The sequence below is a fragment of the Apteryx rowi genome, unplaced genomic scaffold (assembly GCF_003343035.1).
Source record: "Apteryx rowi isolate R43461 unplaced genomic scaffold, aptRow1 scaffold_0, whole genome shotgun sequence".
NCBI classification, from domain to species: Eukaryota; Metazoa; Chordata; class Aves; order Apterygiformes; family Apterygidae; genus Apteryx; species Apteryx rowi.
Genome location: NW_020447195.1, coordinates 9,760,503 through 9,781,157, shown reverse-complemented (window position 1 = coordinate 9,781,157; position 20,655 = coordinate 9,760,503). Strand labels below are relative to the sequence as shown.

Below are 20,655 nucleotides of genomic sequence, written 5' to 3'. Positions count from 1 at the left end.
GTTTGCCCTTCTACTTTTAAAATTTTTGCTAGACTTTCCAGCATAGGATTCCTGCTGTCTTGTTTTTTGAGGTTTTTGTTTTTCTCCCCAAGTCCTAGTTACTGCACTGTACAACAAATGTCCACTCCTGTAACACGTCAGACAATTTCTCAGTAACTTGGTTACATATCAATACTCGAGTCTTTCACTGTACATTCCACGGTTTTCCCAACATTATTACATATGATCTCTGCTCCTTCAAATAAATCACTTTAGAAAATCTACAGGATTTAATATCTCTCCTATTGTCTTTTCAGGTATCATAGCCATACACACCATATTAAATTCCACAGAGTGGCTCACCAAACTTATGGGATGATTGATTTCTACTTTAAAGTTCACAGGACTTTTCCACTGTGGTCTGAACACTTGCAGATTTGGTTAATAAGCCACTTGAAAATTTAACCTGATATGTTCTTTGTTTGGTACAAACTACAATTTTCTCAGCTGATGTGCTTCATTCTTCCTTATTGGCTTCCCTCAATAAGTTTAAAGCTGAAGTTGTATTTAGAATCATTTCAAATAGATAGGAAAGGACACTACTGCAACAGTATCTGTATTCTAATATTTGCTTCTTAGTAGCTCTTTATAACCTCATTAATTCAACATTTCTCACTAATCCACTTCATAGTTTGCTTTATATCAGCTACAAGAACATATGCTCATTAAATTTAATAAGGGACTTTACACAGGACTAATTTAAAACATGTCATCATTCTCTTTGCTCCATTTTGGTCAAGTTGTGCAGAAATCCTTTAAAAATACTATCAGGCTCTTCACTAAATGAGTCTGATTTTAAGAGGTTGCACGGTTTCAGGCTTTCCTGGGACAGATTCATAGWCCTCAGAGCCATCTGTCAAGAAACAATATAGCCATTCCTGCCTACCTTGCAAGGCCTAAGCAATGTGATTTGCTATTGGAAAAACTAAAGCAATACTTTATAGTAAGTGATTTACCCTCTGCTTTAGGTGGAACAAATCCTCGTATTGAAGGGAGTTTAGACAATACAGGAGCTGAAAGAGAAAACAACGCACGTGAGCTCTGTTATTCGGGACCGTGATAGCTAGCTCAAGATCTGTATGGTTGTAGCCCTTCTCTGTTATCCTGGAATTACATCCTGGAACAACAAATCATGCATGGGAGGAGTGCAGAAACTAGGTCAGGATTTTTTTTTTTTCAGGGCTCGCAGTCTACCCTGATTAGCAAAACTCTGGCCTTAGTCACAGGCCAGTGCAAACAATGACACCACCCCATGGACATTACCTCGGGATTGATGGATGACAGGTTACGAACAATGCACAAGTGATGACTGATTCACTTACCTGTTCGGCCTGTTGTGGACATGCTTTCGCTCTCTCCTGTGTTGTGGACAGCAGAAACAGTCACCTTGTAGGCTCGGTCAGGCAGCAGGGACTGCAGGGTGACACTGCTGCTTTTGCCAGAAGCCATTACCTACAGCAGGATGGAACAAGAGCCCAGCGTTGATGCAGACTTCCCTCTACAGCTCTTATTCACACCTTGGGGTTACACGAAGCTGTGAGTCCTGAGACAGCAGGGCTCAGGAGAGCAACCCCATCCAGTTCAGGCAACAGTAAAAACAAACCAAGGAAGCCTGGCTATGCACTGACATCAGACTGTGTCCAGGGGAAGAGTAGTTCCCTATATAAACACCCCAATACTCTCCACGTAGACATTTTGACATGGGTTGAAAATTCCTTACGACATAGCAACCAGGCTGGGCCTGAGTAGAAAATCTTGAGTTTTAAGAGGTTAGTGCTTAACCTCCCCAAGTCAGAGGGGCAGCAGATTTATCCTCTACCCCTCTCTCTCTGAGTATTCCCCACCATGGTTCAGGAAGAGGAGAAAGCTGCATCAGCAGCAGCTTTGATGGACACAAATACCTGATTAGTAAAGAAGCCTGGAGGACTTTGGCTCCTCTGCAGAACTGGGATCCCTTTCCAGTAGTCAAAAGACTGCCACAAAGCAACATGCTGGCAAGTCAGAGAAGTGCTTTGTTTTTGTACTCCTGCAAACCAGTTATGCCTAAGGTAAACCCCACTGACACAAGCAGAGTTCCCCTAGGCGTGAAATTGTCCCCATGTCCCCCTAGTCCACAGCCTGTCACCTACAAAGGAGCTGAAGACCTACTGTTTGCTGAGCGCTGTTATCAGAAACAGGGCTGTAGGTGATTTTGTAGTGCTGTATGCGGCCATCGGGGGGTTTCCAGTGGACCTGGAGGCTGGTGGGGGTCTCAGAGTTGATGAAGAGGTTGGTGGGTGGGCTCCGGGAATCTGCAGCAGGGATTAAAGGTGAACCACATAAAAAGCAAATAGTGATGTCTAAACTGGGCCAGCAACACTTGCTTTCGGACCTATTACTGAACGCTTCACTGCTCTGCTGTACTATTAACAGAGCTCAGAGCAGAAATAGTCACCTCAGGGATCAGGAGGGAAAGACAACAGCTCTCAGATGGAAAAGGATTGCCCAAACACAACATAGTTCAATTCAAACATACAACACTGAGGCCTAGGACCTAGAAAGAAAACTCYGAAGGGGAGAAAGAAGTGCTGGAAGTATGAGGAAAAGTGATCATTTAAATACATCACTTATAAACAGCTGAGGATAGCCTTCATAAAGGCCCAAACTGAAATTTTATTTCATCAAAGATTTTGAGACACACCAGAAAAACAGCTCAACTGGTGGTTAAGGCTGGATCACACTTCAAAGTTCATCCATTATTTCTAATATTTTCCAGTTAATGCCATGTTTGGCTTTGTCCTTCTGTTTCAAAACTATCCTAAAATAACCCAGAGCAGCCAGCACACAACAGTTTTGTCTAGCTCTTCTCACCCCAATACTCAACAACSTTGGGAGTGGACTGTATACAGTGCCTGAGCTAGTCTTCCTCTTTCTGGCACCAAACTGTGCTGTATAGTTGTATCCCAAACAGGTAATCGGCTGAGYCACTGTCAGCAAGAACAGGATTTGTCAGAGAGCATAGTTGAGAAAATCTAATTTATTTAGATGCTTTTCCTTCCCTGGAGTCCTGCTGTGTAGCAAACTGGATCTGGCAACAAAGAGGCTATGCTGGAGTAATCGTTCTGACCAGGAGCTAAGAGCTATTAAGTGAATGCCAGAGGAGGCTAACCTGATCCACTACTGAAACAAGGGACTTGAGGAGTAGGTTACCCCAAGTTAAGGAGCTTGTTTCCAGTCTCTTGCTATGCATAAAGGCAGATGTCTGGCCTTGAATCCAAGCTGGTGTGAAAACAGAGAAGTTGTGGACAAAGAAAAGGAAGCATTTGACTCAGAAGAGACTAAATAAGGTGGGTGAGCCCTAAAGATGGTCAAGAACACAAATTCCGGCTATGAGATTTCTTTTCTGCAGTTTTACTGTAATGCAAACAAGCTCTTCTGCCCACCCAGCAGAGTCTGAGGTGACCTTAAAGTACCTATTGAATGAAGATTATTTGCATCTTCATTGATCCTCCTTCCTTTTCCTGGATAAAATGAGCTTAGTTTTACCAAAGCTGAAACAAGCTTGCTGGCAGCTGAATCAAGCTAGATGCTGTTGCAGTGCATCACCACAAGATAAAGTGSAGCAGAAAGCAAGTGTGGAAGGAAAAGTCACTTCAAGAGCACTATTATTTAGTGCCATGCTATACCTCTGCCTCTGCATCTTTGCTATCTGTACTGGCTATTTCATTCAGCTGATATAAGCCAGAGACTGTTTAAGTGAACAAAGGGGGAAGTTAGGGGAGGTCTTCCAAGTCGGGTTTGTTCTGGAAGGCCCCCAGGCCTGGCAGAATTTGATGGCATGGATTTGACAGACAGGGGAAAGGTCACTTTTCTAAGCTGTCCAGGAGGAAGGAAGTATCTCTAACATGGAGGACGCCATCTGTGCCTTCCATTACCTCTCAAAACTCTGCTCTCTATTTCTCCACAGCAGGAATCTCAGGCTGCTCACTCTTGAGTCTGACTAGTAAAACAGACACATTTTCAAATAAGAGTAAAGCCCTAGAGCCCACTCTGTCAGAATACTCATCTGCGATTATTATATAGATCATAATTTTGCCCTCATTGTCATGGGTTGAAGCCTCTTCCCCACATTTCAATTCCTTTCATTTGCAATGTATAGCCTGCAGAGAAGACATCACCTAGGAAGCCAGACAGAGAAGCTGTAGACATTTATCAGTCCCAGGTTGGAGACTGCTGCTCACATAACTTAGCTAGAGGAATGGGATACATAAGCACTTCACAATCCACTTCAGTACAAAGTCAGCCGGGTCAGCTCAGCCCAGCTTCATCACCAATTCTCATTCAAACTGATGACTTTACATTGAAGAAGATGAGACATGCTCATGTGCTCTCTTCAGCCAACTCTGCTTTGACAGCAGAAACTTCCAACAGTATACAAGCAGATTGGAAGGGATGGGCAGTGGGTGGGGATAACATTTCAAAATGTCCCAGCTATAAAAATAAAGCTAAATAAAAGCTTCCTAAATCCGTATTTACTAATCTTTACTTCATCTTGCCTAAGCTGAAGGACTTCTCTTTCATGACCCTGCAGCTGTGGATCTGTCTGACGGAGTGACACACAGCACGGGCTGCCCTGTTACAGCCCCGTCTGTTCCTCCCTCTGCCTGGAAAAGCCCATGTTAGCAAACAATTAAGAATCAGAAACACAGCTGGGGTATGATGGCTTAACAAGCAACTATTCCTCCACTGAGCCATGATTCCTCCTCTCTGGGACATAATGTAATTTCACTTTAAACTTTTTTAGTAAGATTTGAGCTACATCTGATTATCACAGCGGGGTACAGATTGTGAGTGCATTCCCAAACATTTATGTTGATAGTATAATTCAGCCAAGAGGTTGAATATCTTCTTATGCTGCTGTAATTCAATTACATATACAGTATATCTTAGAGTCCTGCATTTCTGTCCGGGTCCCTGAGTCACGCCAGAGCTCTTCTGCTGCAGGGTGAGGCTCTGCATCACCATGCTGCCGGTCGCAATGGACTGCTTACGTATCCTCCGAGGSACATTCACACCACCGCTGCCTCAGGGCACCGCTCAAGAAACACAGTGGCAGAAAGAGACCCCAATATCTTCGTTCTTCAGAACGAGTAGGTGACAATTTTATTCTGTTCAAGGGAGAACAGGTAGACTAATTTACCTCACTGTGAGGTTTCTTTTTTCCCCTCAGTATGAAAGAGGTCCTTGTCTGCTTCTGAGCAAGGAAAAAAGTAACTCCTTCCAGACCCTTCCAAGGATCACCAGCCAACACCACTTCGGTGTCCCTGTAGCTTCCTCTCCAAAATTGCATCCTCTGAATTCCCACTAGTTCRCATGAAAGGTTTGTGTCGTTTTGAAGTATCGCTAGGGTTATTTATTCATGTGACAAACGACAGCAGTGTGTAGACCCTTCAGTCAAGGATAAGGACTTTGTTATGCTAGCCAATTTATACCAACATAATGAAAGGACAGCTCTTAACCCAAATGAGTCTTCAGTCCAAATATAACACAGAGACAAGAAGATACAACAGAACAATAGAAAAAGCACATAGTAACAATTTTGCTATCCTTGGCAAATATATCAGTCTACTGTTGTTCCTACTCTGTGTTTTGGTAAGCCTGAAGAGAAAGGTTTGCTTAATTGGGTTAATGGTAAAAATTCCTAACCTTTTTATTTTTCCCTAGTCATAATTAAGAATCGAAATATGTGCTCTGTGCATTTTCTGTTGACTAGAGCACTCTCCCCTTGGCACTAGGTTTTCAATTCATTTTCAGACACATAAAAGTTAAGCAACAACAATGAGGGACTAGCCTTACAGAATCTCGGTTGGTCCAGCTGCACATCTTAACTCCAGAAGTAATTATCAGACTCTCTTGCTTACGGAATATTTAATTACATCATGAGAACCTAAATACTAAGCACAGAGCTAAAAGATAAAAAGGAATCTGCAGCATATGAATCTTTCTCCAACTTTTGTTCCTTTTCCAGACAAAACCATTCAGCCAGTTTAAACTGAGTTTGTAAGTACTTTGGGGATAAATCAAACCATAATTTTGGAAAAAAAAATAAAAAAATTACTGCCTGCCAAGAAAAAGAGGTACCTTAGCCCAAGCCTACAGAACAACGCATTGCAATGATGGACGGGTTTTAGGAGGGAAGATGATGTTTCTGCTGATGGGGCCTGTTTTCTGTGAGGTTTCTGCAGCATCCCCTTAGCATAAACCATTTGACCTTGAAATGTGATGTTTCACCTGATGCAAGAGGAAAAATGGTCCTGAATAAAATGAACTTGGTGTTCTTACCTCACCCCCAAGGGAGGAATACAGTTCTGCTTCACAAAACCAGCATGCAAAGAACATCACTCTGACCTGGCTCTTTTTTTTCCCTTTAACCTTCAAGAAAACAGTATTCGGGGGAGAATGAAGGACAGAGATAAGCGTGTGTTACCAGTGCTTCCTGCTGAATTTCACTTCCATCACTGCCCTTAAGCTTCAGCATTCTTGCAAATTCTACTAAAGCATTTTTAAGAGAAACTTCACACCTTTACCTATTTCTGAGTATGGGATGCTGCCAAGAAAAGAAAACAGAAAAGCAGCAACAGGAAGAAGAGTGCCTTTTCATCCCCCTCTACACCATAGTTTGCTTTTGTTCAACGCTGCCTGATTACAGCTGTTCACCAGGTTGTAACCCAAAGATACTGACAGCATGTGCCTGTATCGGCTCTGAGAAGTGTGTGGCACTGCCCTGACTGCTCTTGCAAACTGACTAGCAGCACCCAGGCAGGAGGCTCCAGCTTGGCTGCCCAGTTACACACCTGATTTATCTGAACATTTTGCTTTTCTTCATGAAGCGACTGATATCCCTAATGTATCCCTATTCATGCACAAGGACAGCAGCTGACAAGCAGAAGTCAAACTGCCTTCACTGTCCCACTGGGGTGCCAACCCCAGCAAGGAGTGGCTTGTCCAAATAGGCCTAGAAGAGTGCCACCACATGCCTTTTGCAGCGGGCAGAGGATGTCCCTCTGGCATTCTGTAATTCTTGCCTTAAAACACAGACATTTGTTTACTGAAGCCTCTAAACTGCTCTGATTGTCCCTTTATCCTTGTATAGCTGTATGATGTTTCCATTTTTTTTTCTTGTAGACATGTTTCTTTCTTTTCTTGTCCTACATACTTGCCTGGGGTAGCTTTATACAAACAAAGGTTATTATTATTCATTATTAATAAAACCTGAACTTCTTATTCCAAGACCGCCATTTACTCTAAGCTTCATCAACTCAATATCAATCTAAATGAGTCTATTCTGCAAAGGAAGTTGAGAGCTGAGAGATGCAGGAGTGGACTGCCACTTTTGAATGAATCGTATTCCATTTGCTGCCAACAAAGCCATTACACAGGCAATATTAATTAAGAGGACCTCGGGGAATGCCACTTTTTAACCTCATATCCTGTCTGTACAAAGCGAGATTTAGATAATGCTTCCACACAGAGTGTGACTGCAGGATTTGCTCTCATTTTCGTAAGTGCCCTCAGATGAAGCGTGATTCAGCAATTACATAGCCGAAGAAATCCTCACCCTCCTTAACAGACAATATTTAACTAACAGGAAACATTTATTAGGCAGCACTGTGACACAGTCAGCTGAACACCCTACAGAAAGCCAGTACATTTGCATCAATACACTATACCAAAATGGGGGAAAAAGCAACGTATTCTATACAAAGTACATTGCAAGAGCATCAGATATCTGTAAGATACACCAGCCTGCTTAAGTGTGCCCAGCCTGTTTTTCTCAGGAGAGACTCAGAATACTAAAATGGGAGTCTGAATACTTCTAACCACTTTTATACATTTAGTTTTGGGTTTTCAGAACTGGAGATGACCAGATCCAAGCTGCTGGTCTGTGATCTGTTCTGAGGCATTCCATGCCCTGTGTATTTTCCCTAAGCCATGGACACTGAGCACTGATCACTTACTTGTCCTGTGCTGAACCGAAACTGTGTCACTTCGAGCACCATCTTTGTAATAGGCCCACATGGATATCTTATAGTCCGTGTTCTTCTGCAAGCTTGGCAGAAYGGTGGTTGCCACATTTCCAGCGACAGAGAGCTGCAGCAGGGGAAGAAATGAGTCAGTAGAATTCCCAGGCTTTCCCAAGCTAGCTCACGCCATCCAAGTGCCTGGCTCACAGACTGCCTGTAGGTATAAATGAGTTATCACTGGGCTTTGGGCACAAAGTCTACTCTTGCGGGATGCACAAATTTAAGCAGTAGCAAAATTCCAGCCCTAATTAATGCTGAGTAGATGCCCATGCATTGCTGCACAATTATATTTAGCAGCTACTACTACACAACGTAGTGCTCTGATACCAGGTACTCTACCTATCCCGAGCATGGAATCCCTTTGCTTAGTTTTCAGTATCATTTCCTCATCATCTCAACTCTGTAAGGCAAGCTAGAATATGTACAAGGTATCTCTGAGATAGTCTTGCAAGGCACAAGTGTTCATATCGCTGCTCAGTCATGCTCACACTCAGAGGCTGAAATGAGACTGAAAGTGTGCTGGTGTACCTTTTAGAGGTACTGAAAAAAGAAGCCCCAATACACCCTTATTCCAGCCCAACTGCAAAGAACTACATCTTTCTTGAAGAGCAGTATCCCAAAAGTAGTCAGTGCTTACAGCACCGAGCAGAATAGAAGTTGTTTCACCTATCTTTGAGGTGATACCTCTAGCTATAAATATCCGAGTATGATGTTTGTCTTTTCCACAGCAACTTGACATTGTGGACTGGTGATTCTCTGTAACCCCAGATCTTTTTCTGCTGAATTGCTACTTAGCTATTTGTTCTACATCCTGTATACCCGTAATTAATTATTCCTGCCTAAGCCTAGTACTTTGCACTTGCCCCTCTTGAATTTCATCCTTTAATTTTTCCGAGAACACTTCTCCAATCTTCCCAGATTCTTTAGGACTCTAAGCCTGCTCTCCTGTAGTTCTTCCCAGCTCCTCTCTCTTCCAGCACTCAATTTGTTGACTGAACAGAGCCAGGTCCAGGACAGACCCTATCTTATTCCAAAGGCTCCTCCAGTCAGGTGGTGAACCACTGAATTTCCTGAGTCCATTAACCTGAATAGTTTTACATCTCTTTATTCCACTCTCACAAGTGAGTTCAGAGTCATCAAGCAGGCACAAGGCCAACCCAGCCTCCCCAGCTATGTGCAGTTCAGTACCTCCTGAGACTTCTCTCCACTGAGGGTACTCCATCTGATCTGATAGACAACCACATCTGAAGCAGCGACAGCTTCCCACTGCAGTTGAAGATTGTTTCCTGAGAGCTCGGTAACCTTCAGTGCACGCGGCGGGGGGACCTTTACTGAGGGATGCAGAAGGAAAGCAAGCTGCAGTGCAGGCACTGACAGCGCCTTGTCAGAGCCGAGGTAGGGAGCAGATGGTCAGGGAACAAAACATCAACCAGGCAGATGTCTGAGACCAGCCTGTCTTTCACTTCTCCAGACCCAAATGACAACAGCCATCAGGACAGAGAGGGATAAATTATTTTTAAAACCCTAATTAAGTAAGATTATTTCATTTGTGAAAAGGACCTGTATCATTCTGGCACTTTAATGGGGAGAAGGCTAGGAGGGCACTCAAGGACACAGAGGTTACCAATACACTGTGCTTTCTCTTTGTTTGCCTCCTTCCTTTAATCCTTCCATCTCATTTTACACATAACGCAGTTGGGCATATTCCACACACAAAGAACAACCCTCTAAACAGTCCTCTGGGTTTTGTGTGAGCATTTTGGGCATAACCTGCTGGGACCGGTCTGTAAACATCCCATTTAGGGCCCACAAAAGCCAATTTTGTAACCTGTAATTGGGTCCAAAGGCCTTCTGAATCTCCCAGCATTTCTGTTGCCCACTTACATGTGGTAACATTGCCAGTAATTGGAGAGGAGTCGCCTTCATCATATGTAGATCTGACACTGATAAAGTACTGCGTGAACGAGGACAAAGGTCTTAGGACAGCGGATGATGCAGTGCCAGGAACCTCAACCTACAAGGGAAGAGTAACGCGAGTATTAGGAGAGAAGCCTGAGGTCAAACTTCCCTGAGATTAGCACACTGGGGACAACTGCATAAAAGGTGCCCATTTCAGAGTCACCGCTGTTAAAATGCTGCCAGCAGGTAAGCCCTCCCTGAACCATGCAGCCGAGGGAGGACAGAGCAGCGTCCGATCTCTGCATTTCTTTTCCTTCCACCAGCTCCCTGAGGACTCACCTCCCCAGTGTTGCTCCCTCTGCTAGAGACGTAGGTCACACGGTGAGCTTTCACTGCCTGAGACGCAGCCTCCCAGCTGACTCTGACAGATGCATGGCTGATCTCGGAGAAACTCAGGTATCTAGGAGGACTCAAGGCCACTGCAACAATAATTAGTGACAGCACTTAAACATTTTAAAGGCTGCACAAGGGCAATGCCACTGGTTGCCTCCCACTGCTCTTAGAGGGCTCCATCTTAAATCAAGAGGCTTATTCACCGCAAGGGAAAATATTCTCTTTATGTCACTGCCATACATGCCTCTGGATGTCAAGAAAGGCTACTGGAGCCTTAGGGGGAGAAAGAATTCCCCTTTCTCCTCAAGAAACAAACACCTTGGGGAGCACTGTTTCAAAAGGCCTCTTTTACCGAGGAAAATCACTCCTTTCCACAGTTCATCATGTGATTAGAGACCCCCTCAAGGAACAGTATTTGCTTAAGATCAGGCAGGGAAGAGACAGTCTGTTTACAAGCCACATGAACTATATGGGAAGCACCTCATTTAACATCTCTCATGCCTTAAGTGTTTAATAACACCTTAGKAGGAAGCAACACTTACAGGTGGTTTCCTGGATGCTGGCTGGATCACTYGCATCTTCCCCATACACTGCATACACCGCAACAGAGTACTCTGTGCTGGGCGACAACCCRTCTAGCAGAACCTCAGGCTGGGCCACTTTCACCTACCAACAGAGAGCCATCTTGGGGTACCCTTCAATTCTGGGGTACTCTCCAATGCCCTCAACAGAGCAAGGGCCAAGCCTGACCGTACAGAAACACAGGCTGAGGCCAAGGTCCCTTTTGGTTATACTAGTGACACTTCACAATTTGGGTAGGTGTTTTACAGTCATCAGTGCTTTGCCCCTCACTTCTTAAGGGACCCAAGCACATTGKGAGGACACATCACTTTCTCCTGCCCTGGCCTGCAGATGTATAAGTCTCTTACACTTCATCTGCAGTGAACAAGAAATGATGCTTTGTTTCTAAGAAAAATCCCATTGAGATTTTTCTGGGGAATTTACTAAAATGGGAAGGTGATGGGGAAGGTAGAAAGGAGGGCAACTTCCACAACTGAGAATATGAAGTTTAAGGCTGTTTTCTAACCACAGCACCCAAAAATCATATCCTTAATGAAAATCCCTCAAAAAGGAAGGGAACATAACAGGCAGCTCAATCACTTTCATTTACAGGCGTCCCACAAAGATGAGTCCCCTTAGMGGATCCAACCCTCTCTGGGACAGTCCCAAAAGTTTGCAAAGAGAAGGCAAATTCCTCATCTGCCTCCCCAGCATGGAGCACAGCCCTTTGGGGATGAAGGCCAGAGGAGAATATACCAAATGGCTGCTGCAGTGAGCAATGCAGCTGGTTCTCCCTGCAGTGTTTGAGGGGCAATATGTCTTATGTCTTACAGTAAGGGAGGATGAAAGGGGTGCATAGAAGATGAGGTTTTAAGCAAAACATGAGGATCCTGTTTCCTGAGAGACACATGGAAAGCCAGGCTTGCAGAGAAGTTGCCTGCTTGCATGCAGGGCCATAGCAGCTGGAATGCTGCCACCTGCCGCTAACAGAGCACAGCCACATCTCTTCTTTTACAACTTGTTTACTGCAGAAACCTACCTCGGAGTGCTTTAGGAGCCTGCATACAAAGGAGCATACTTTTATAAAAGACTGGGAACATTTTAACACTGTTTTTGTAGACATCATGCAGCCATAGTGCATTGAACTTTTACAGTGGGTAGGTCAAGTAACAGTAGAAATGTTCTAATATGTTAAAATACAATTTTAAATGTTGCTCTCTATTCAAATGCTCTGAATCTTAAAAAACATAACTGTACATTGGAAGCAGAGTACAAGCATTAATTGCTGTATTTTGAAAACCATCTTGCAATTGTTCTTATTGCTATGCCATTAGGAGGGGAATCTGAGTCAGAGAGGCGACACGCATTCCCCGAAGCCATATGGAGTACACGTGGCAGAGGCCTCATGCACAAGCAAGGAACTAACCCATCCTTCTGAGAAGGGGTAAAGCAGCAGCAGATCACTTTTACTGTACTTCATATCCTCAGTGTATAGGTACTCCAGAAAACTTATTAAAATCCACACAAGACAAAAGGACCTTAGAGGTTTTTAAAGATTTTCCATTCATCTACTATTATTTTATTTTTATACAGTGTCATAAGCCTGGTTTCAGAGGTCAGAGGAAACTGCCCTGACAAATTTTCCATGAAATTTTTAAGATAAACAAAACAGACATTTCTGTACAGCATCAAGGATACTGCAATTACAGTTGGGGCTCAAGAGATGTGGGTTCAATCCCAGGGCTTCCAGGGTCCTACAAAGCAGTCACTTCTCTCCCTACACTTCAGTATCYCACACGTGAAACCCTCACAATCGCATTGACCCCCTTTATAAAGTTTTTTCAGATACAAAATAAAAAAATCTTTCATGAAAGATGCTGCTGATAATAATGATGATACTTTTACACATGACATCAATTCACAAATGTTAGAGCTAGAACCAAACTCCCCTATTTCCCAGAGAGCCCCTGAGTTTATATTTAACTCTCCATAGCTCGTATGTTAACTAACTGGAACTTTCCCAAAGGTTTTTGTGTTTCAGATCTGCTTCATCTAAACCAGCTGGCATTTAAATCCCACCTGCATACCGGTAATACAGAGCTGGGGCCTAACTTTACTGAGGACAGCCCAGACAGAGGAAAAATGGTGTCATTATTCTTTTGAACTCTACCTCCACTGTGTAGTCCTCTGCTCCTCTGGGGGCTGCTGAGCAGAGCACCAGGTACTGCGTAGCTCCCTGTGCTGCCTTCCAGCTCAGCCTCATGCTGTTGTGACTCAGCTCAGAGACGCGCAGGGAACGGGGGGGAGACAAAGGCACTGAGGGAAAAAACATGACAGAAAGACTCACAAAACAAGCCAGTTAAAGCACAGTCCCCTCCTCCCCTCAGATGTTCAAGTGTATCAAAGCCAAACTGTCAGTTTAAGGAAAGCAATTAGGACTCACAGGAAGAACGTTCTCAGTGTATGAGGTTTATGACAAACCCCAGAGGAGTCCTGGCTTTGCAACAGCTACTGTAAGACAGTGGACATCTGCCCAGCATCTACCATAGGACAGCCACCACCTTATGGATAAATAGGATTAATTAATGTGGAACCCCAGGATAAAAAGGGACAAGGGGCTGAAAGACATTTCTAGCAAGGGATGTTACTCCCATGTCAGGATAAGCTTAACACAGTGCCCTCCTCTGCAGAACGACACAGGTGGAAAGGGACCCCTGAAGGTCTCTGGTCCAATCCGCTGCTCAAAACAGATTAAGAGATTAGAGAGGGTTCCTTGGGGTCTTGTCCAGCCAAGTTCTGAACACCTCCCAAAGATGGAGATAGCTGCACACAGACTGTCCGAACTTGAAGAATGGGGGAGAATACTATGCCAGGCTCCAGCCTAAGATGGTCATAAAGAGCTTTGTACAGCTGTTACAGAACTTTCCATCAGTGTAATTCTCTCTACTCACGACCTACATGTGGAGGTGATGCCTCTCAGCCCATCTCCCACAACAGTGTCATAAATAGCAAACACTGACACCAGATATTCTGTGTGTGAAGTCAAGTTGGCAAGCTGCAAAGAGGAGATTGCTCCATCTAAAATCACCTGAAATCACAAAGGAAGGCTGTCAAGATGGTGAGGTGCCAGCAGTTCTCTAGCAAAGAAACAGCTGAATTAGCCTTCCCTAGCAGGTGTGACTTCTTTGTGGTAGTTCTGTGCCCAGAAACATGAAGTCCAATTGCCCTCCTAATTTTGTGCCAGCTAGTATCACTGGGGAGGCTCTCTTGCTCTCCCCAAAATAGATAGGGCCTTAAGAATGCCTGTCCTCTAAGGATGGGATCTGTACAAAACATCTAGCAAAGGCTCTAACAGCACTCTCACTGAAATCAGTGGAAATCCATCAAGCATTTGAATTTRCTTTTCTGTTTTATTCTATCCATCACAGATTAGCATCCTTAGGCAGCTCAGTGTACCAGCATGTCCACTCCAAGTGATACCAGYGGCCCATGGGCTTGCAAGGAGCTGGTCTGGTGACATGGGTCAGCCTTGCTGCAAGGGAGGGCAGAGGAGGGGTTCAGAGGAGCAGGGGCAGAAAGGAAATGCTGCGTGCCCACAAGTTGAGAAACAAGAATGGCAGCTGGGAAGCTAGAAATCTATTTTCTCTGAATATTGAAAGGCTGAGCAATCAGAGAAAATTACATTAACAGTGGGAAAGCGTCAATGATTCTGGCATTCAGGGAACTGCAAGCCAAGGTTGTCTGCCCAGCTGAAGATCTAAGGGCAAAATTGATAGTTTCCTCCTGAGTCAAAGTCCATTGAACACCCTACCCCAGATTCAACGAGGCTACACAAGTGGAATGGAGGGCAGTACTTGCCACCTCAACAACAGCAAGGTCCTGAAAGTTTTGGCCTGTAGTCCCCAAATTATTATTTTTATGAGACCAGGGTGATAGCAAATGCTTTACAGACAAAACTGAAGGACAGATATGTACATAACTGAGCTCAGTCAGAACAGATGCTTTMAGGAGGGAATAACACTCTTTAAGAGACAAAAATCTGCATCAGAATGTCTTGCAGTACGGCTAGCAACAAGATATTTATCCCTATTTCTCTTTTGTTTTGCCATCCTATCAGCTGACCACATTTGTAGTCACAGTGTTCATTTACTTTCATACCTGGCTTTAGTTGATATCTTGTGATAACTGCACTTCTACCCTCATCTCTTAGTCTGTTTAAGTCTACTTAAATTCCCAGCCACCACCTGGAAGATACTGCTGTCAAAGATGTCCAAAGAAAGGCCTCTCACCTCTTTGTGGATGCCACCCCTAGATGGATAATACACAATACGGTATTTCTTTGGTGGTCTCAGAGGAGGATTCCAGGTCAAGTGCATGCTCTTAGAGGTCACAGCTGATATTTTAAGGTCAGTTGGGCTCAACTGGGGACTCGAGTTCACAGGGATATCTTTCACAGTGCTACCTAGGAATTCAAAACAGTTACTTTCTTATACTATCTTCTCATGCCAGATGTACTTTCTTACTCATAAATGAGTGATATTTTTCAAATCAAGTTACAGTCTCCCTCCCTGTAGAGTATAAAAACTGTTCAAAACTGTTCTGAAATAAATATTAAAAAGCTGGGCATACAGAGAACATAAATACTCCATTGAGAGCAAGTTGTGTATTTTGATGGATGCTGGGAATATATTTTCATTGYAAGCCTGCATTTTTGCCTATATACAAAAGATGACCCAGCTTTTTTCAGTCCTGAAGATCTGTCAAAATGAACAAGCAGAAGGTATTTTGGTTTCTTTTTTAAACAGCCCATCTTTCTTTAGGCTAACTTGTACCTGTGAAAAAGCAGTCTAATTGTATCAAACAAGTACAAATTAATAGGGACAGGTCAATTTATCTCTATGAATCTCCAGAGCATTAGAATAAAAGTATGTTTGAAAGTCTGACTCYCCCATTCTCCTTAGGCCAATCTGTGAGCAGAGAGAGATGGAAATATGTACATGATATTTCTCCTGAGGAYGTAAGCTAACATCTGGACTGGTTCTTCACTCTTCTGTTCACCACACAAGCTGCTCTCCAGCAAAGGAAAGAAATAAATTGTTCATTTTTAACTTGAAAATGCCTTGGAGATCCATCATCTAAAATAAAAGGTGGGGAAAAATTGTTTTTAGATGTTTTGCTATCTCCTCTTCCAATCTCCACATTTCCACTTAATCTCTCCCTAATGTTTTCCCATATTAGCCCCTTTGCTTTTTCTGCCTTGGCTGAAAGAAACTCAGAGAAGGAAAAGGTGACAACACACTTATCTCACAGTAGGATAATGGAAGTGGGAGGATAAGCCTTCTCTTCACTGCAACAGTAGTTATTGTCATTAGATAATTATAACCACTAAGAGCCATCCAAATCACTCGTAAGAACAGTCATTGCCTGTACTGACACGCAGTCCAAGAACAGATAACTCAACTGAGAGCAGCAGAATGGAAACAATTACAGGTAACGTCTCTCTGTGACTTGTTACAGACAGTAGTGAGTTTGCAGTCGAGTGAGGGAGAAGAACTACATCCAAAAGGTCTTGTAGAAAATGACAGCCACATGAGAAACTGGCCAACAAGGGGATACAGCAGGAGCATTGTCAGGCAGCAACAGAGCTGAGCAAAGAGACCAGCATGGGAGGACAAGAGTTGGCAGAGCTGAGAAGATGGTAGAGCTCATGGAGGGAAGGATAGGAGAAAGGATCCAGCCTGGTGGTGAGGAAGGTGTATGGCCAGCAGGAAGGAGCTAAGCCCACACAGAGTAGGTTTCACTTCACCTGTGTTTTCACTGTTCCTCTTCTCTTTGATCCTGGTGCACAAGACCCGGGTGAGCCTGCCAACCAGAGAGCTCAGCAAGGGGAAATCCAGCACGTTGTACACTGTGAGCTCCAGTGGCTCTGAGGCCACCTGCTTCAGCTCTGCCTCATCAGCGTTTTTCACCCCTGGTAATAAAGAGCAGAGAACAAGACTGAGAAAATTCCCCAGAGAGGGGCAGCTTTCAGGCCTTCCCCCTGCTTACATGTTGTTTGTACAGGGCAGAATGGGGCTGCCATCCTCATGCTCTCCAAGCAAAGCCTCCCAGTCCTCCCAGTGAGATGGCAGTTTCTGAGAACGGCCTTGGCCTTTTCTGAAGCTACAGCCTCAGTCCAGTCTGGGAATGGCTTTAAACTCTGCGGGGTCAAAAGGTCTTTTGTGGCCTGGAGACAGGCTAGTGAATCCTTCTTGTGTTTTCCTGCCTCCCCATCACTTGCAGACTTTGCTACCAGGAAGGCAGATGTTTTTTGCCCTAAAAGGCAGTTGGCATTGATGGGGGAAGGRGTAAATGAATAAACAACATTTTTTATATTTATGAGGTGCCAGCATTCCCCACAGAGAGTCTGTTGCTTATCAGAACATCACACTGCATTTGAAGGAGTTGGGGATGAATTAAAAGCACACCATTTATTTTGCAGAACTTCACCACCGCAGAGCATCCTTTGCCCCTACCCTTGTACTCCCCATCCTCATTAATCCTCTGCAAACCAAGCCCCACCACAGACCACAGATTTTGCTTCCCAGCTCAGAGACAGCATCAAAGCCAGATTAGATGAGGGTTTATTCCTCCTTCACACTCACTTTTCACAACATTCAGTGCTGACATGAATGGCAGGGCCATGGAAGCTAAACTCACTGCTTAACCCTTAAGGGTGTTTTGCTTCATCAGATGACAACTCAACCTATCACACTCAAGTGCAGCCCTGATTTCACCCTGCCACACGGCTCAGAGCAGCTGTGCCCCCACTGCATGTACAGGAAGGGTTCACATTCAAACCAGTTCCCACATGGACTACATGCTCTTGCAATGAAAACTAAGATGCCTTGGAAATTATAGCTCAGGCTCTGATATGTAAAGATCAAATGACATGATCTTCTTCTAGTTAAAGAGGAAAGGGAAAGATCCCAGTCAAGAACACACCTTCAAGAGATTTCAGGTGCTGCAGAATACACAGCTGAGGCTCAGCAGCTCCATTCAGTCTGTGAAACAAATCACAGTGCCAGCTGYGTAGCTACATAACCCTATGTAATAAACCCTTGCCTGTGTATTCCTGGCATAAATTAGCCCTTTAGGTTTTGGGGAATGCAATTTTAAGGGAGTTTTCTCTGTAACTTTATTGCCCAGGTATTAGTCTCTAGCAGACTCATTTAGTCATCAAGGACAGAGCTGCACAAGGCCATTTTGTGTCTCATTATTGCTGCCAGATAGTGAAGAGCAGACAATGTTATTATGCCAAGAAATGGAAAGTTGTGAGAGGCAGTAATTATAAAGGAGCTCTCCTGCCCTCCCCAATACAATATCACTTGTCTAATTCCACATGTGAGGACATTGTTCTCATGGTACAGGTCCCTGAGGCTGGCAAGGTCTTTATAGATGGGAGGTGTGAAATCTTTCTTATGAACTAGTGTTGTTGTTTTTTTTTTAACAAACAAAATCCCCTTTGAAGACACTGCCTGTGCTGAATAAATGAGTTAATTTTCATCTTAGCCACAATGCAATGAGGTCTTGCCCACTATCTTAGTTTTACAGCTTCAGGCTGCTCCTATTAAAGTTGAGGGAACATAGCCTTCAATTTGAACAAGAGTGAAAGTAGGTTAGCCTTTTCCCAGAGCTTAATAGCTCCTCAATAGCTGTGATCTTACCAATGGCAAATATCTCTATACCCAGGTTTTTCAAGGTCTGAGCAACCAGGTTGGCATCATCTTGGGATTTTCCGTCAGTCAAGAGGATCACCAATTTCTCCGCCTCCAGTCGGGCACCAGATTCTGGTTTTAAATTCTGTTCCAGGACATGGGTCAAAGCGAGGCCTGGGGAGGAACACAGAAGGATGGTATGCTAAAGCCTTGCAGATAATCCTCAAGCTTTACTTCTTTTTTCTGCCACACAGTGGCCTTGTTCCCCATGGAGGATAGCCTCCTGTGAGAACAGCTTTCCAGCCTGCAGCCTCAGAAACCATTTAGCAGACATCTGAGAGCTGGAGTTACCTGTAAATGTGTTGCCGCCCTTGTACCTCAAGTTCCTCATGGCCTCCAGCACCTCGTCCCTCGTAGTGTAAGTGTTCAAATCCCATTCTGTGCGGGGATCGCTACTGTACTGGGACAACCCTGGGGAAGGCAAAAGCTATCAGCATCATGCAAGCCAAGGTAAGCTAGAAGATGAGACCAGTTTCAGGAGGAGGAGATTACAGGCTTGTCATGGTAGAATGAAAGAAAATAGTGAATAGAGTGCTGGACTGGGGGCCAAAAGACCTGGTTTCTAGCTCCACTTCTCTTCACGGTCCTTAGCACGCAGACAACCAGGGGATGCCTCAAGCCCCACTGGGTGCAGTGTTATTTACCCCTGCAGTGGTGCTCTGAAGYAGCTGACAATGTCTAGCATCATTCAGGAATGCTCCCAGGTCAAACTAAGCAGCTGCAAGGAGTAGGAAGGATTTGCACTGTCCCCGCAGGCCACATACATTCTGTACTTTTTAATCTTTCTCCTTTCCACTCCATACTTKTGTCAGTTTTCTTCTGAGATAAGCCAAATTTTCAACCAAAGCTTTTGCACTGAGGGTCTCCTGTTCTGCACACAGGCTGCYTAGTGCCATCAGCTGGATTAAGTGTCACTCAGAACTGGAAGCAGCACTTTTCTGAAACAAAGCAACTCCAGTGTGGCACTGACATCATTCTGTGCACTGCTGTGTAAACTGAGCACCTCGTCATAACTAGGCAGGAAACCTCAAATGTATCCCAGCACTGAGTGCTCCCTTCATGCCTGACCTGGTGCCACTCAGAAGACACCACTTCTGTTCACTGTGCAGCTATTTTTTTTACAGCCGTAGAGGCCAGAGCTTGCTACCAGACAGAAAAATCTGTCAAGAGTGGCATGTCACACCCCAGCCTAGAGGAATAAAAGCTCCTCAGAGTAGCACATAAACACAGGAACAGAGACCACAGCACCTTCAAACACAGCTATGTTTTCAGAGAAATTTCTCAAGGTCAGGAAAGAGGAAGGTCTCCTACCTACTCTTATCTTGTCCTGGCCAATATTGAAAGGGGAAATCAAAGTGCTCAGGAACTCTTTAATTAGCTTAAAATTGTTGCGTCCGATGCTCCAAGACCCATCCACAAGCAGGACGATATCAGTCATTGCAGATGTGTCACACTGAAACTGGGAACCTGAGGGAGATAATGTTTGATACTGAAAGGAGCAAAAAGGAGGAAAAAATGCTTGAGTTTTAAGATAAGAAACAAATGTGAAGTATAAAGCCTTGTCTGGGTGGCAGATTGGACCATCTGCCAGCCTGACACATCCCACGATCTTGGTAAAAACCATGCAGCTAAGGGCAACAGGTCTCAGCACCAAGAAGCTGAGCGGCGGGCAGTTGCATTTCTGCAATTAAGGGGTTAAACTTATCAGAAACTGTGCTCCTAACCTAGGCACTGCTCTCTGCAAACTGTCAGCTTGATTACATCTCAGCCCCAGTCTAGTGCTTCCCTTTTATCTCATTCTATGTCTCAAAGAATTGCAGGTGATTGTTTAATTCCATTCCACCACAAGATTCCCTGTGGGCTATAATTATTTAGTGGCTTTATATTAAATCCAATCTCTTCCTAAAAACCTGCTGGCATCACAGATACTCAGCTCTGCCTTT

General features: G+C 44.2%; 1 protein-coding gene across 1 annotated transcript in view; it reads right to left on the bottom strand.

Moving 5' to 3' along the window:
• Nucleotides 1-20,655, bottom strand: part of COL20A1 (collagen type XX alpha 1 chain) — a 63,030-nt gene that overhangs the window by 29,606 nt on the left and 12,769 nt on the right. Inside the window, exons 7-21 of the mRNA XM_026086961.1 lie at nucleotides 20,024-20,179; nucleotides 19,004-19,123; nucleotides 18,662-18,826; nucleotides 16,762-16,926; nucleotides 15,245-15,417; nucleotides 13,914-14,043; nucleotides 13,126-13,271; nucleotides 10,937-11,060; nucleotides 10,341-10,480; nucleotides 9,987-10,116; nucleotides 9,291-9,433; nucleotides 8,037-8,169; nucleotides 2,188-2,330; nucleotides 1,362-1,491; nucleotides 996-1,052 (exon numbers count right to left, since the gene is read on the bottom strand). Coding sequence (XP_025942746.1) covers nucleotides 996-1,052; nucleotides 1,362-1,491; nucleotides 2,188-2,330; nucleotides 8,037-8,169; nucleotides 9,291-9,433; nucleotides 9,987-10,116; nucleotides 10,341-10,480; nucleotides 10,937-11,060; nucleotides 13,126-13,271; nucleotides 13,914-14,043; nucleotides 15,245-15,417; nucleotides 16,762-16,926; nucleotides 18,662-18,826; nucleotides 19,004-19,123; nucleotides 20,024-20,179 — 2,055 coding nt within the window. The remainder of the gene's footprint in view (nucleotides 1-995; nucleotides 1,053-1,361; nucleotides 1,492-2,187; nucleotides 2,331-8,036; nucleotides 8,170-9,290; nucleotides 9,434-9,986; nucleotides 10,117-10,340; nucleotides 10,481-10,936; nucleotides 11,061-13,125; nucleotides 13,272-13,913; nucleotides 14,044-15,244; nucleotides 15,418-16,761; nucleotides 16,927-18,661; nucleotides 18,827-19,003; nucleotides 19,124-20,023; nucleotides 20,180-20,655) is intronic.